Raw genomic sequence first — 15,196 nt, forward strand, 5'->3', positions numbered from 1 at the left:
ACTCTTAACCCTCATTCACAGAACTGAGACTGTGAAATCAGAAACCTTCCGAGTTATCTATATAAAGCCCCAGGCCCCAGTAGGTGTATGTGTGTGCAGAGAGATGCCTCTTCCTACCGTGGGGAGTTGAATCCACTGTCCACCGTGATACTGCTGCTGTCCATGCTGTCCAGACGCGCTGAATGGGTGGCCCTCTGGTTGCTGCTGCTGTCGGTTTCCTTTGGGGCAAGGAGGGTGAGGTTCTTCTCAAATTTCCTCTGCAAGTCTCTTTCCTTCTCCCTTTCCAGGAGCCACTGCATGGTGCCCACGTCGTCTCTGTTTTTCTCCTCCTCTGTGTTCTTGTTTGCCCCTTCCTCAGACTCATCGTCATCAGAGACGTTGTAATAGTCAAAAGAGGCCTCCTGGTTCCCCACTGACTCCTGCTGACGCTGGGAAGCTGGCATGGCTTGTGCAGCCGAGGTCCCTAGGGACGGCTCCAGTTTCTCACATCGGCCTGGCAGTGTGTCCGCGGGTGTCTTCGGGTGAGATTTGAGGACGGACAGGCTTGATTTGTGATAGCTGTTTACAGACAAGGTGCTGTGAAGAGGTTTGAACAGTGTGTCTTTGCTGAATATCTCTTTCCTCTTGTCCAGGCTGCTGGGCTCGGCACTGTGATGCTGGGTGAGGCGTCCATTGGCAATCCCTTCGGCCACAGCGCCCGAAGCCGCTGGGACCCCGCCCGGCCCCTTTGGCGACTCCTCCTTGTGTCCTACAGGCTCCCTGGAGGGATGTGGGGCCTGCCTGTCCGACAGAGGCAGCTTTTTCACCCCTTCCGCCAGGGTCAGAGTGTCATGGTCCTCTTTGTTCTTTCCCAGAGGTGACGGCGCCGTGAGCACCGTCTCGCTGGAGGTGTTACACTGGAAATAGTCATCTGCAGTTGTTTTTGTTGGACAAGAGCTGAGTTCACCAAAGGATGGCAAACCCTCGGGCGGTTTGCCTGGCTCCAAGAGGCTGCAAGCACTGGGAGGTTCCTTGCTGCCACTGACTATTTCTGGAATACACACCTCTTTGTAGCTTGTGGATGAAATGTGAGCCCTTTGATGACTGACAGTCTGTACAGGCCTTAAAGTACTGTCGTCAATGTAGGATTGGCTGGGGGTCTGGTCATCTTGGCTACAGCCTTCAGCCAGGTCTTCAGGCATCCCCAGAGAAGAAGCACCCAGAGGACCTTTGGAGTTATCCATGGATCTGGACCTCTCCTTGGCCTTGTTGGATCTCTCATTCCTGGACCTTCGGTCCTGGGTATGGCTGTGGCTTCGGTGCACTTTTGAGTGGGAGCTTCCCCTGGAAGGCTCAGGAAAAGGCATCTCAGTTCTCCTTTTGGCCAATTCCCCAGACACGTCCCATTCTGGAGTCATGGGGAAATGAGACTCAATCACGTTCGCATTGCTATGCATGATGAAGTTATCACCTTTGTGTTCGATGATGAAGCAGCCTTCCCGGGGAGCCCTGGTAAGAGGATCGCAAAAGTCATACTCTCTTTCAGCCGGGACGTCCAGATGGGAACCATCTGATGGGTCTCCTTTGGACACTCGTGTCTTGCTGTGCGACCGAGACTTTCCGTGGGACTTGCGATGAGTCCGACTCTTTTTACTTCTTCCGCTGTGATGGGCGGAGGACCCGGCTTTACTCCTATGCGCTTTCTCTTCTTCAAGTTTCTTCATTAGTGCAGTGTGCCTCATGACATTTTCCACGGTCAAGTCCGGGTTAATACGTCTAATGATCTCCATCTCCACCTCCCGAGGGATAGTAGTCGGCGTGTCCTCATCTCGCAGGGGCCACTCTTCGGGAGGAAACTGGGCGGAAAAATTGGCTAGCTGTTTGGTCTTGTCTTTTTTAAAACTGAGCCGGAATAACTTGAGCCCGAATTTTTTGGACTGCTTTTCACCGTCTTTAGGTTTGGAGAGAGTTTCCGTCTTATACGAAAAGTTGACAGTACTTTTGCTCTTTTCAGTGGGTGGCACCTGGCAGAGGGAAGGAGGGCAGTATGGGTCTTTGCAGTCCTTGGCGGGCTTCCTCTGCAGGGTGGCCGCGTGCACGCCGTGCACATCTTCCCTGCAGCAGTGGCAAGAGTCGCAGTGGTTCCTGGGCAACGTTCTTTCCCTGACGCAGCCTGAGGCAGAGGGCGTGATGGTCCCGGGCTGGGGAGAGGTACACTGAGACCTGTCAGGTATCCTCTCATCCAAATGGTACCATTTACTGTTAGTTCTTATGAGGGAAGGAGTTATGAAATAAGTCTGTGGGGTTACGATGAAGTAGCCATCTGGAGTCGGGTAGATCTTCCGCTCCCGGACCAGCGTGTTCAGCGTGTGCCGGAGAATTTCTTGGCTTGGGGTGGGAACACCTGAAACCCAAAGGACACACTCGTGAGAATGAAGAGGGGACGTGTTGTTGATTCCGGAGTTTTCCAAGTATGCTCTGGACTGAATGGTCCCCCCGCCGACCCGATCCCCACGTTCAAGCCCCGAACCCCAGTGTGACAGTAATAGGATGTGGGGTGTTTGGGAGGAGATGAGGTTTGGATGAGGTCATGAGCGTGCAGCCTCTGTGACGTGGCGTTATGAGAAGAGGAAGAGACTAAGCCCCCCCCCCCCCTCTCTCTCTCTCTGTGACTTCAGGGTATGGCTGTCTGTGAAACAGGAAGGGGGCTCTCACCGGACACCAAGTCTGCAGGTGCCTTGATCTTGGACTTCCCCGCCCCCAGAATTGTGAGAAATAAACGTCTGTTGTTTCAGACACCCAGTCCCTGGTATTTTGTTACAGCAGCCCGAACGGACTAAAACAGAATCTTACTAATTTTGCAAGCCTCTAAGTAGTATCATACAGAAACTAAGCAGGATTCACAGGTGTTCATTGAGTTTAGTGTGAATCCTAGTTTTCTCTGATAACTCTTATGGAATATTGGTACCAACAGAACAGGAAAATATAAAGGCTGGGAAGAGAGACATGGATGATAGACGGGGTTAGGTGGCTACTGTTGTTAAAAACCTTTACTGAAATGAATCGTTGAAGACAGAATTTTTTTTTTGGCCTCCCGGCATGTGGGATCTTAGTTCCCCAACCAGAGATCGAACCCGTGCTCCCTGCAGTGGAAGCACTGAGTCCTAACCACTGGACTGCCAGGGAATTTCCAAAGAGAATATTTTTAAATGAAGAAAAAACGTTTTCAGTATGATATAAATTTACAAAATGACTTTTTCAATAAAAGCAACTAGGGAAACAGGGTTGAAATAGCCATCTTGGTATTGAAAAACAAATCTAAAATACATAGAGGCTACCACGTACACTTGGAGTTACTCCTTACACTCATTTTAAGATTAAGTTTACTTAATAAACTTAATTTTATAAATTATATCAAAGGGCAACTAGACTTGACCATTGTTTAGGATGTACTCTCCAATTTTGAAATCATCACCTTCAAATTTGAAAGTGATTGGTGAAATTCAGGGGAGAACTTCCTCCTTGTTGGCATAAGCCAGCAGGATGAAGGTGGGTTCTCAAATTCATAACCAGAGAGCTCTAATAAATACACCAGTGAAAGCTTAGAGGCTCTACATCTATCTGGTCACTGAGTCCCAAACTGCTGTCTTTGCTAGAATAGAAATTCCAGAAAAAAATCACAGATATTCCTTTGTACAGGGACTGATATTTTTTTCAAAAGGTTTTGTGTGCACGTTTAAGCATTGCCTACTTTGAGATAATTAAGAACATACATTCTTAAGAGACTATAAATTCTCTAGGCTGTAGCTCATTTACTTTATTTCTTTAGTATTCTCTCTTCCTCAGTGCCAGGCAAATCAAGGGTGGTAATATTTCTAAGACTGACCTGAATGATGTCATTTGGAAATAGGTCAGGTTGAATCATCCTGGCAATATTCAACCGTGTCTGACCCACAAAAATGGCAATTTCAGTGGAGACTGAAAGCGCGCCCTGCCCCATTCATATGTTTAAGTCCTAAACCCCAGTACCCCAGAATGTGACCTTATTTAGACATGTGGTCTTTATAGAGATAATCAAGTTAAAATGAGGTCATTAGAGTGAGCCCTAAGCCACTATGACAAGGGGAAATTTGGACATAGAGACATCACAGAGAAAAGACAATGTGAAGAGACCCTGGTAGAAGACAGCTAACTACTAGCCAAGGGGAGAGTCTGGGACAGATTCTCCCCTCACAGCCCTCAGAAGAAACCAACCAACTCTGCTGATACTTTGATTTGGGACTTGTAGCATCCAGAACTGTAAGACAAGCCACCTGTAGTTTGTTATGACTGTTTTAGAGAACTATTACAGCTGGTATCACCTTAGGCAACTTGCTTAACCTCTCTGAGCCTCTACTGACTGTCATCAAAATGTGGACAATAATAGTACCTACCTTCAGAGGGTTGTTGTGAGTTTAAATGAGTTTAGTGTATGAAGAACAGTGCCTGACACAGTGAGCACTCATAAATGTTAGGTATCAGTAGTCTCAACTTTGGGTCAGGATCCATGGAAACCCCCATTACCTTCAAAGAACATTGTGTAACAGCCTAGAACAGCTGGGTAAGCTGAGAAGTTTAGGCTCCCCCAATCCTTCCAAAACTATGAAAGTGAAATACAAAAACACTAGAAATGGCCTGCAGTTCTCAAGGGGAGAGAGTCCATGTATGAGTAAGTTACATACCCATTTTTGTTACCCTCTTCAGAGGGCACCCATTGTGATCAAGGCAGAAAAGATAACACTGCTTCTGAATGATGTATTGTTTAATATAATTATTTAATTTTTGAGCTGCATGGTTTCCTTTTTGTCTAAGGTTCTACTCTTGAGCAATGTATGCAAATGTATGTTGGTTTTTAAGGCTGGTAAAATAACAAATTTTTTAAAAAAATTTAAGGTTGTTTCTGTACAAAACAAAAATGAGTTCCAATTGAATTAGTGATACAACCCAAGCTATATATCTGCAATTCGTGAGAGCCAACATAATAAAGAAAATGCTTGCACATAAGAGGAGCAACTTAAAAGAAGCTTCTACGCCCCTGCTAGTAACCCTACTAACTGTTCTGCTTCTGCTGAACAACCTCAGGGGGCACTAGTCACACAGAAAGTTTTCAAAAAATGGTAAGGCTCATTTAGAAGAATTCATGATTGACTGGTTTACTACGCTGCTATAAAAAAGGAAAGCTGAAGAGTTATTCATAAAAATAGCTATTAGGATAAAACAAAAATTTCACTGTTTTATAGAATTTGCTGATTGGAGGCCAACCAAGTGCTCATCTTAGAAAACTCACAAAACTATATGGAATCATGACTACAATGCAATCATGTTTACTTACCAGTAAGAATAAGCTCTCTGAGTGTTCCCAAATGAAGGAATAAGAAAGAGTTTCCAGAGAGAATTTACATTTAAAGTTTTGATGTCTTGGATTTTCAAGTGTACCAATCAAATAATGTTTAACTTGAAAAAACAAACTAGAAACATTCCCTGTCCAATCCATTTTCCATACCCCTACCTGTGAGTTTTCAAAGCTTTACCTGAAAGTCACTGATATTTATGATTATTATTTTATTATTAAGCCCCAGTATAATGACTGGTATCTTCAATTGTCTATGAAACCCAGGATTCCACTAGAAATCTGTAGGGCTCACCTGAAAAAGGGATGGCTGTGATAGAGATTGTCAAGGTTTGCATATTCCATCACTTCCAGATTCTAGTCCCAAAGTTCATCATGAGTTTGGATTTCGATAGCGTAAAGAGCAAATGTAAGCTTTACACTCAAATAGGGCTGGAATCTGACCTCTCTCCTTTCCTACACCTTTACATCTCTCAAAGCAAAAATAGATATTTCAATATACTGCATGCCAATGGGAGGTTATTTAGACTTATATACCACTTTAATCTTGCAAATCTGACAATCGTTGGAACAGAGCACATATGTACATGTTCTGTACGGTAACCATTTTAGACTGAAAACTTAATGGGTTTCTTCGGATGATTTCTTCGTGTTTGTGAAGGACATTGGCTGAGAGGAATTCAGTAGGAAGCGATGTAAAGGGATGAACTGGAGACAGAACACAGTATAGATAATGTTAGTCTCCAGCGAACTCGAAAGTCAACTTCAAGCCCATAAGCAGACTTATAGGTCTAATTCTATTCCCCTGAGGGTCAGCTTTCCTCCCGGGAAGATCCAGGTGTAATAACTTAACAAGTAGTAGTCCAATTTAAATGATCACTCTGGATGGATGAGGACCTATTTATTTATTTATTTATTTATTTATTTATTTATTTTTAATGAGGATCTTGAATCAGATGCGTATGTTTTGATTGATTGATTGATTGATTGATTTTGGCTGTGTTGGGTCTTCGTTTCTGTGCGAGGGCTTTCTCCAGTTGTGGCAAGCGGGGGCCACTCTTCATCGCGATGCGCGGGCCTCTCACCGTCGCGGCCTCTCTCGTTGCGGAGCACAGGCTCCAGACGCGCAGGCTCAGCAGTTGTGGCTCACGGGCCTAGTCGCTCTGCGGCATGTGGGATCTTCCCAGGCCAGGGCTCGAACCCGTGTCCCCTGCATTAGCAGGCAGATTCTCAACCACTGCGCCACCAGGGAAGCCCCTATTTATTTATTTTTAAAATTTATTTATTTTTAATTGAAGTATAGTTGATTTACAATGCTGTGCTGATTTCTGCTGTACAGTAAAGTGATTCAGTTATACATATATACATTCTTTTTTATATTCTTTTCCATTATGGTTTATCACAGGATACTGAGTACAGTTCCTTGTGCTATATAGTAGAACCCTGTTGTTTATCCATTCCATACATAATAGTATGAGGACCTATTTAGAAAGGTGAGAAGCAGTAATTATTCTTTTCAAACCTTTTAAAAATATTCTTATTTCTATAATGTGAACTGGTATATAAAAGTTGTTTTCAAAAATTTAACCAATATAGAAAGATGATAAAAAAGTTTAAGTATCAGCATATCAGACATTTTTACCAGAAGACTTTTTAATAAAAACTTTCTTTAGAATATGGATGTCCAAAACAGGAAGAGGCCAAAATCTAGACTATTCTTTCTATTTATAACATGTGCATTAAAAATAAGAGTTTGAATGTTTTAATAATATTCAGTTAGACTTCAAAACTTTATTTTTAAGTAGTAAAATAATAAAAAGTAAATAGTGTTACCTTTAAAAAACAAAAAAAAATGATATTTGAATCCCTCCAAAGTTTTAGAATTGCACTGAAATACATTTTTCAAACAGAATTTGAACAGTATTAAGTTTTCTGAATTGTTCTGTTCTGAAGTAACTTAAATGATAGCAAAAGAAAAGCAGAAAATCAAAGGAAAAAAAGAAAAAAGGAGGAAGAGAGATAAGAAAAGAAGAAAAGAAGGAAGGCAGGCAAGAAACAAAACTTCATTTCAGGAAAGAGTAGTTTAAAATATAGAGCTACTGCTGAACAAAGTTTTAAATAATTACCACCTTGCCCTAAACCGGTGGTTGGCAAAGTTTTCCTGTAAAGAGCCAGATAGTAATAACTATTTCAGGCTTGATGAGCCATATGATCTCCCAGTTGCCACTATTCAACTCTGTAACTGTAGCCTAAGGAGCCAAAAACTATATATAAACAAACAGGTGTGGCTGTGTTCCAATAAAACTTTATTTACAAAAACAAGTGGAGGGCCACACACAGCCTGCAGGCCATAGTCTGCCAAGCCCTGCCCTAGACTCAGGTTTGTATGGTGTCCTTGCAAACTTCTAGGGTTGACCAATAAATCATCATATGAAAAAGGTTAAGTTAGCTCCTCTTGGTCCATCTGAATGCAAGGCCTTGGGATTTAGGGTCACTTACCATAAAAACTAGCAAAGAGTTGTTCTATGGATTTCTCTACAAAATATTCCAACTTAGTGATACTGTTAGCAGCTGTCTGGCAGTGACCCACAATTACCTATTACATACTCACTCTGTGTTCTTTCTGTTCTCTATTTTTTTAAAATTAATTTATTTTATTTTATTTATTTTTGGCTGCGTTGGGTCTTCGTTGCTGTGCGCAGGCTTTCTCTAGTTGCAGCGAGCAGGGGCTGCTTTTCGTTGCGGTGCATGGGCCTCTCATTGTGGTGGCTTCTCTTGTTGTGGAGCACAGACTCCAGGCGCGCGGGCTTCAGTAGTTGTGGCTTGCAGGCTTCAGTAGTTGTGGCTCATGGGCTCTAGAGCGCAGGCTCAGTAGTCATGGGGCATGGGCTTAGTTGCTCCATGGCATGTGGTATCTTCCCAGACCAGGGCTCGAACCCATGTCCCCTGCATTGGCAGGCGGATTCTTAACCACTGCACCACCAGGGAAACCCTCTGTTCTCTATTTTATGGCCCCGTAATGGGAGATATGTAACCAAGTTTGGAAAAGCTATGGGATCTCTCATGAACCTACATAAAAACAGAGGGAGTTTAAGAGCAGCTGGGATGTTTGATGTCAGAAGAGGCTACCCAGGTAAAAGGCCAAAAAGAACAGCCTTCCTTCACAAGAGCATTAGTTCATGAACACATTTGTCCCCTTAAGTAATCTCACCTGGGATTCTCTTATCTTACTATTGAACGGAAAAGGAGTTGCCTGGAAGTTAACAGAGAAAGACAGACAGTGAAGAATATTCAGAGATAATAAAATGTTAGAAAATTTAAGATAATCAGTAGGTTGAAGGGGTGGACTCATGTCAGAGCTTTTAAAGAGTACATGTAATTTCAAAACATATTACAGTTGACACTTGAACAATGCAGGGGTTAGGGGCACCGACCCCCCCTCGTGGTCAAAAATCCGGGTACTGCTATCTCTGCCTCAAAAACAGAGGAATTGATAAATGACTCACCCAAGGGCAGGAAGCTGAGATAGTCTGGTTTTGATTCCACATATTGTGATCTCTAATTGAACACAAACATTTCCTTACCCTTAGTTAATTTAAAGACCTATGAAAGGAAAATACAGATACTAGATTTACTGAAAAAAATTCATGGATAAATGGACTTGCACAGTTCTAACCCGTGTTGTTCAAAAGTCATAATTAGAAAACCCCAAAAGGAGGAAAAAAATCACTGGGAGAGAAATATAAAGTTCCTTTGGGGCAAGAGGAAAAGTGGGGAGACTCAACACGGTGGTTGACTATTTAAAAGTAGTCCCTCTGCCACCTCCCCATGGGTGGGCTGCATTTCCCTACACCTTGACTTTGAGTTTGGCCAGGTTTGCTTTGGTCAATGAAATGTTAGTGGGCGTGGCATGACCAGAGGTCTGAAGAGCCCCAGAGCCCCTGGACTTGCTCTCTTGGGCCTCTGCCACCCCAACGAGCAGAATAGGTCCCCTTCTCCAAAGAGGATGGAGTACAGGTGGAACAGTCACCTGGCAAGGTCCAGCCTGGACCAGCTGACTCGTGCAGAACCCACAGACCCACGAGCTAAATAAATGTTCATTGTCATATGTCACTGATGTTCTGTAACTGTTACCCAGCATTTGTGTAGCAAAAGCTAACAAATACAGCCAACAGCTCATTTTACTGAGGTTTAAGGTCTCTTCTAGGTCGAATGAAAAATATGTCAAGTGTTTGTCGCTCATTTTTAACGTAAGCTCTGTTTCAAGCTAGGTATGGGTTGAGATCAGGCCAAGTTGGCAAACTGATGGCCCAATAATGTGTTTTATTCGACTTGTATGTCGTCAGCATACACATGTTAAAATACACACATACATGCAAATTGCCATTATTTAAGGAAATTTATAGATTTCACATAAAACTGTATTTCCAGATTGTCTTAAAAAATTAGAAGATTTGGCAACTCTGGCAGGGTTCTACATTTTTTGGGGGGGCGGATACAATGCACTGGAGCTGAGTAGTGGGCTGCTTCTCTTGAGACAGGACATGAGAATTCCTCGGCTTATCGCCACTCCTAACATTTTCTAGCACTGGACGCATCAGACACTATTCATACAGAGGCTGGGCTATTATCTTCTTTTTATAATACTTAAGAGAAAAAGACGATCCTGCAATCCCACTCCGGGCATACATCTGGAGAAAATTCTAACTTGAAAAGATACATGCACCCCAATGGCCACAGCAGCACTATTTACAATAGCCAAGATGTGAAAACAACCTAAGTGTCCATCAACAGATGAATGGATAAATAAGATGTGAGGTAGGTGTGTGTATGTGTGTGTGTGTGTGTGTGTGTGTGTGTGTGTGTATTTTCTCCCAATAGAATATTACTCAGCTGTTAAAAAGAATGAAATAATGCCATTTGCAGCAACATGGATGGACATAGAGATTATCATACTAACTGAAATAAGTCAGACAGAGAAAGACAGATACACGTATATCAATATTACTTATATGTGGAATCGAAAAAAAGGATACAAATGAACTTATTTACAAAACAGAAACAGACTCAAAGACATAGAAAACAAACTTATGGTTACTAAAGGGGATAGCAGCGGTGGGGGGGTGGTGGTGGCAGAGATAAATTATGAGTTTGGGATTAACATGTACACACTACAATATACAAAATAGGTAAACAACAGTGACCTGCTGTATAGCACAGGGAACTACACTCAATATAGGATAATAATCTATAATGGAAAATAATCTGAAAAAGAATATATATATATATATATATATATATATATATATATATAGAATCACTTTGCTGTACACTTGAAACTAACACAACATTGTAAATTAACTATACTCCAATAAAAAAATTTAAAAATTAAAAAAATTTTAAAAGGAAAAAGAACCATTTTATTTAATTTTTTTCTTTTAAAATAAGGTCAGTTTAATTTATCAAATAGCATACTCTTAAAACTCATCAGGCCGTGACGTGAGCATGCAAGATAATGTTTATTTTTGACATTACTCTCTTTGTAGCTGAATCCCTTAGGACTCAAATTTTCAGTTGTTTCTGACCCAGTCCCATGAATGAAGATGTTCACGGACTTTAAGAAGGTTGTGTTGTAAAGGTTAAATGGAATTGTGGTAGTTTTTCACAGAATTCTTCAAGGATTCTGATTTAATTTCTTTCCCTCAGTGCCAATTAAAAACTATTACAGCTGAAGAAGGCAAATTATTTTTGAAGTGACACTAGTGCCTTGGTTTTTAATTATAGAACTAAGAAAAGTTACTGGTCAGTTTTGTCAAAGATTTTTCTTTTCCTATTGAACTTAAACATGGGATGAACTGTCCATAGGAAGTCCCAGGGCAGCTAGAGCACACATCCATTTGGGAAGTGCCTCATTCTTTTCTTGTTACCTGGGAAACAGGTGGTCAGGTGCTCCATCAGTGCTTCTTGGGTGACAGGTTTTCTTGCCGAGTTCATTGCGGAGATGGCCAAGCAAAGGATTTCCCCGAGTGGGATAAACTGAGATTGACTGATGGGAGACATACTGATTGGTGACACATCACCTGTAGAAAGACAATTTTCAAGTAAGTGGTTCATTAAGACCCAGCCACTTGTCACACACACACCTCCACACACACGCGCCCCTCCCGTGACTCTCACCTGTTGCTTGTGCAATGAATACAATCAACCCTCAACACTGAGGTGCGTTACAGCCACGTCCACTCAGGTGGAAAGACGTGCACAGAACGGCGGAAGCTTCAATTGCTTCCACAAAGAAGACTTGCGTTTAAAACCTGAGATCTCATTTAAATAGACTTGCTACTGAAAGGCTTGCAAGAACGGAGCCTCTTCAAATGATCTCTGCTTTTATTAACTCGGAGCTGATTTGTTTAATAACTGTCATTCACATCTCGACAAATGCACTTGTGGGAACTTGAGGATTCATTCATTCAAACGCTGGGTGCCCTTTGTCCCAGGCATCTGCTGGGGGCTTGGGAGTCACTTGGCAAAGTGAATAAGTCCCCTCCCACCAACATCTCTGCCCTCAAGGAGTTTCCATTTAAGCGGAAGAGACAGACCAACGTTCACCATGCACCAGAGAAGGCTGAAAAATAAACTCTGGGGCAGAGCGGGTAGAGTGATGTACACCACCTGGAGGTGAGGATGGAGCTTAGAACCAGGAAGTGAGAGGAGGTTTTACCAGGGTCGTGCAGCCTGAATCCGGTGCGGAAGTGGGAGTGTGCCGGGTGGCTGTGGGGCACAGGGGTATTTTCTGGGGAGCAGCAGAGAAGGGGGGCAGGTATATAGCGACTATTATCAGCAAAGAGCTGAGCGCCCAAGGCCTTCATTCTATGAAGGATGGTGAGCCAGAGAAGGAATTTAAGGAATGACAAGGTCAGATATGAATTTCAAGAAGAGGACTCCGGTGGCCACGTGGAGGACGATCTTACCACCTACGAGGGGCTCTGGCATCCTGCACACGTTTGCATCTGAAAGAGCCAATGCAGGTGGGGGGAGGCTGCAGACCCAGAAGCCAGGGGCAGACGTGGCTCTTGGGGAGACGGACGGCAACATTCAATGCACATAACTGCCTTCCTTTCTGCGATCTTGGCGTCACGGTGTGGTGATTTTCAAGTCATGTTCCAAGGAAGGATCCCTAGCATTCCCCAGAGAGGCTTCTGGGGGCAGGGAGGGGTGCCCCCAGCAGAGAGAGGGGTGGGAGGGCAGGGAAATCTGCTCCTGACATCTGGGTGCTACCTGTTTCCTCCTTGGGGTTCTGTAAGGTTTCACTTGAGAAAGGCCATTCAGGAAGGGGGTGAAACCATCAGCAGAGTAGAAAATCTGTGAGCTTCTAAGCTTCTTTCCCACATGGATTTACATAATCTCTCCTCTTGTTTCCAAGTGTGATTTCACTCTTGTTATAAATCACCGTGACTAACCAGAACCGGACTTGGGCCGACCTGTGGCATTAAGCAACACCCTCCAGGCAGGTGTCTGGGTGGCCTGGGGCGGACCAGCCTGCTGCCTCCAGCCACAACTCCTAGTCTGATGGGGGAATCCTGAGGCCCTTTGGGAAAGAACGTGAACCCTGCTTTGATGGAATGGATGGGAAATGGCTTGATGGATAAAACCAGGCAACAGCACCTGGGAATGAGAGCCGACAGGTGAGGGGGGAAGTCTAACAGGTGCACCAGATGGGGCCGCAGGACCCCAGGGTCAAAGGTTGAAGCCTGACCCCCCCTCAGCCCCAAGCCCAGCTCAGTCCAACGCTCCCCTCTTTCCTGCATCCCTCGGGGCTCCAATCAGCTCTGCCGGGGCTCCCTTCTCCGTACGACGGGTACGACAAGAGGGAGACACGTGCTCAACAGCCAGAGAGAGGGGGGAATACACAAATCCAGAACAGCAGAAACCAGGAACTGACCTAACGTAGAACCCACGGACTGCCGGGGCCTGTGGGATGTAAGTCGCATAAAGAGATAGACCTCTGAGAGATGCTTGCAAATATTTGTTGGGGTAGCAGAGGGCAGAAGCTGGAACACGGAATTTTGGGCTGCTGCTGAGGATGTGAGTTTCACTCACTGGCTGGTGAAGCTCAGTTCATGTTGGTGACTCAAAACTGACAGAATTATGTGGATTGTGACCATCTCAGTAGGCAAGCTTGCTACTGCCTAGAAGAGTGTATTTAAATCTTTGAAAAACTGTTGTACCCTTCATTCAAACACAACCGTATTCTAAAGGCTTCTGTGTAAAGGATGAACTAACGGTGGTGGTGAGATGCAGTAGAGGGGTGTGTTTGGAGCTACTCATGTTCAAATCTCCCCTCCCCATGGTGGCCGCGTGGCTCAGCCATAGCCGCTCTAAAGATCTCTCCTGTGGATCCTTCTCTGTCCCTCCACCTTCTACAGGAGAGGATGAGCCGCAGTGAGGCAGGTTTCTTAAGAATTGCTAGGTTGGTTACATGGACTTCAAAGTCACCCAGAATTTTTTGGCCATGCCACGCGGCATGTGGGATCTTAGTTCCCCGACCAGGGATGGAACCCATGCCCCCTGCAGTGGAAGCACGGCATTTTTTTTTTTTTAAACTTCTTTATTGGAGTATAATTGCTTTACAATGGTGTGTTAGTTTCTGCTGTATAACAAAGTGAATCAGCTATACATATACATATATCCCTGTATCTCCTCCCTCTTGCGTCTCCCTCCCACCCTCCTTATCCCACCCCTCTAGGTGGTCACAAAGCAATGAGCTGATCTCCCTGTGCTATGTGGCTGGGAAGCACAGCATCTTAACCACTGGACCTCCAGAGAAGTCCCTGGAATAATTTTATAAGTCAGATGAAAAAGACAATGGGGTCAGCTAACAAGGGCAGGGGGCGGGGGGGGGGGGGAGACCAAAGCACATTCTAGTACCTTTGGACCTGTGCATCATTTGGGAGGGTAACATCTTCTAGAATTTGCCTATCATACTTATGGACCTCTCAGAAGACTAAAGATACAAAAATACTAAATAGGATTTTTTAAAAATAATGCAGGTCTATTTTCTAATTTTGTATAGGTTATAGGGAACTTGAGCTTTCTGAAAAAAGGAAAGACTATTAGCAAAATTAACGAGTTGAGGGCATGCTTGTCCTTTTGCTTTTAGCTGAAATTCTTTGTTTAGTTTAACTAACAAATATCAAACGTTTAGTGATCTAAGTTAATTTGTTTTCAGTCATTGCAGCCAACTGTAAGAGGCAAGTAAGCTTTAAGTGTCTCTGAAACACATTAGTATTGAAAAAGCTCAGTTTCACTATAATACTGAATATGTGGAATAACATTTAACTCAGGAGAGAGAACCAAACGGAATTCGGATGCTCTAAGTGACCATCTCCACGTCCTCTCGTTTTTATACTGCACTAAGATAAATCACTTCTCGCTCCCGTTCCACCCCACCGGCCATCCTGTCTCCTCTACACCCTCATGCTTCCTGGGTCTCTTGCCTCCACTCCATCTGCCACGCGACCCCTACCCCAGGCCACTGGCCCCCTTCACCTGGCCCATGACAATGGCTTGATGCCTCCCAGCCCTCTCTCCTACCCAACACTCCCTTCTCCACAGAGCAGTCTTCTTAGAAAAGCGTAAAACACGCCGCTTCCCTGCATGAAATCCTACAGTGACTGCCGACTGCGCCTGGGAGATCGGAACTCCCTGCCAGGTCTGCGCTGGCCTGAGCCTGTCCGCCCACGTCCGGGACCATCCCCCGACCCCTCGCCGGCTCCTCCCTACAGCATGCTCACAATCTCCTCTGTTCTTTGCACTCACCAAGCTTTTTCC

At 44.1% G+C, this 15,196-nt stretch overlaps 1 protein-coding gene across 8 annotated transcripts in view; it reads right to left on the reverse strand.

Moving 5' to 3' along the window:
• The window catches only part of STOX2 (storkhead box 2), a 209,846-nt gene that overhangs the window by 11,381 nt on the left and 183,269 nt on the right, over positions 1-15,196 (reverse strand). For 7 of the 8 annotated variants that reach the window (XM_057537192.1, XM_057537198.1, XM_057537195.1 and 4 more), the window contains 2 exons: positions 11,296-11,448; positions 118-2,383 (listed from right to left, as the gene is read on the reverse strand). In XM_057537192.1, the coding sequence (XP_057393175.1) occupies positions 118-2,383; positions 11,296-11,448 (2,419 nt within the window). Of the gene's footprint in view, positions 1-113; positions 2,384-11,295; positions 11,449-15,196 lie in introns of those variants that run through there. The other variant, XM_057537194.1, reaches the window with a different exon arrangement.

The sequence above is a fragment of the Balaenoptera acutorostrata genome, chromosome 21, assembly GCF_949987535.1.
Source record: "Balaenoptera acutorostrata chromosome 21, mBalAcu1.1, whole genome shotgun sequence".
Classification (NCBI taxonomy): domain Eukaryota; kingdom Metazoa; phylum Chordata; class Mammalia; order Artiodactyla; family Balaenopteridae; genus Balaenoptera; species Balaenoptera acutorostrata.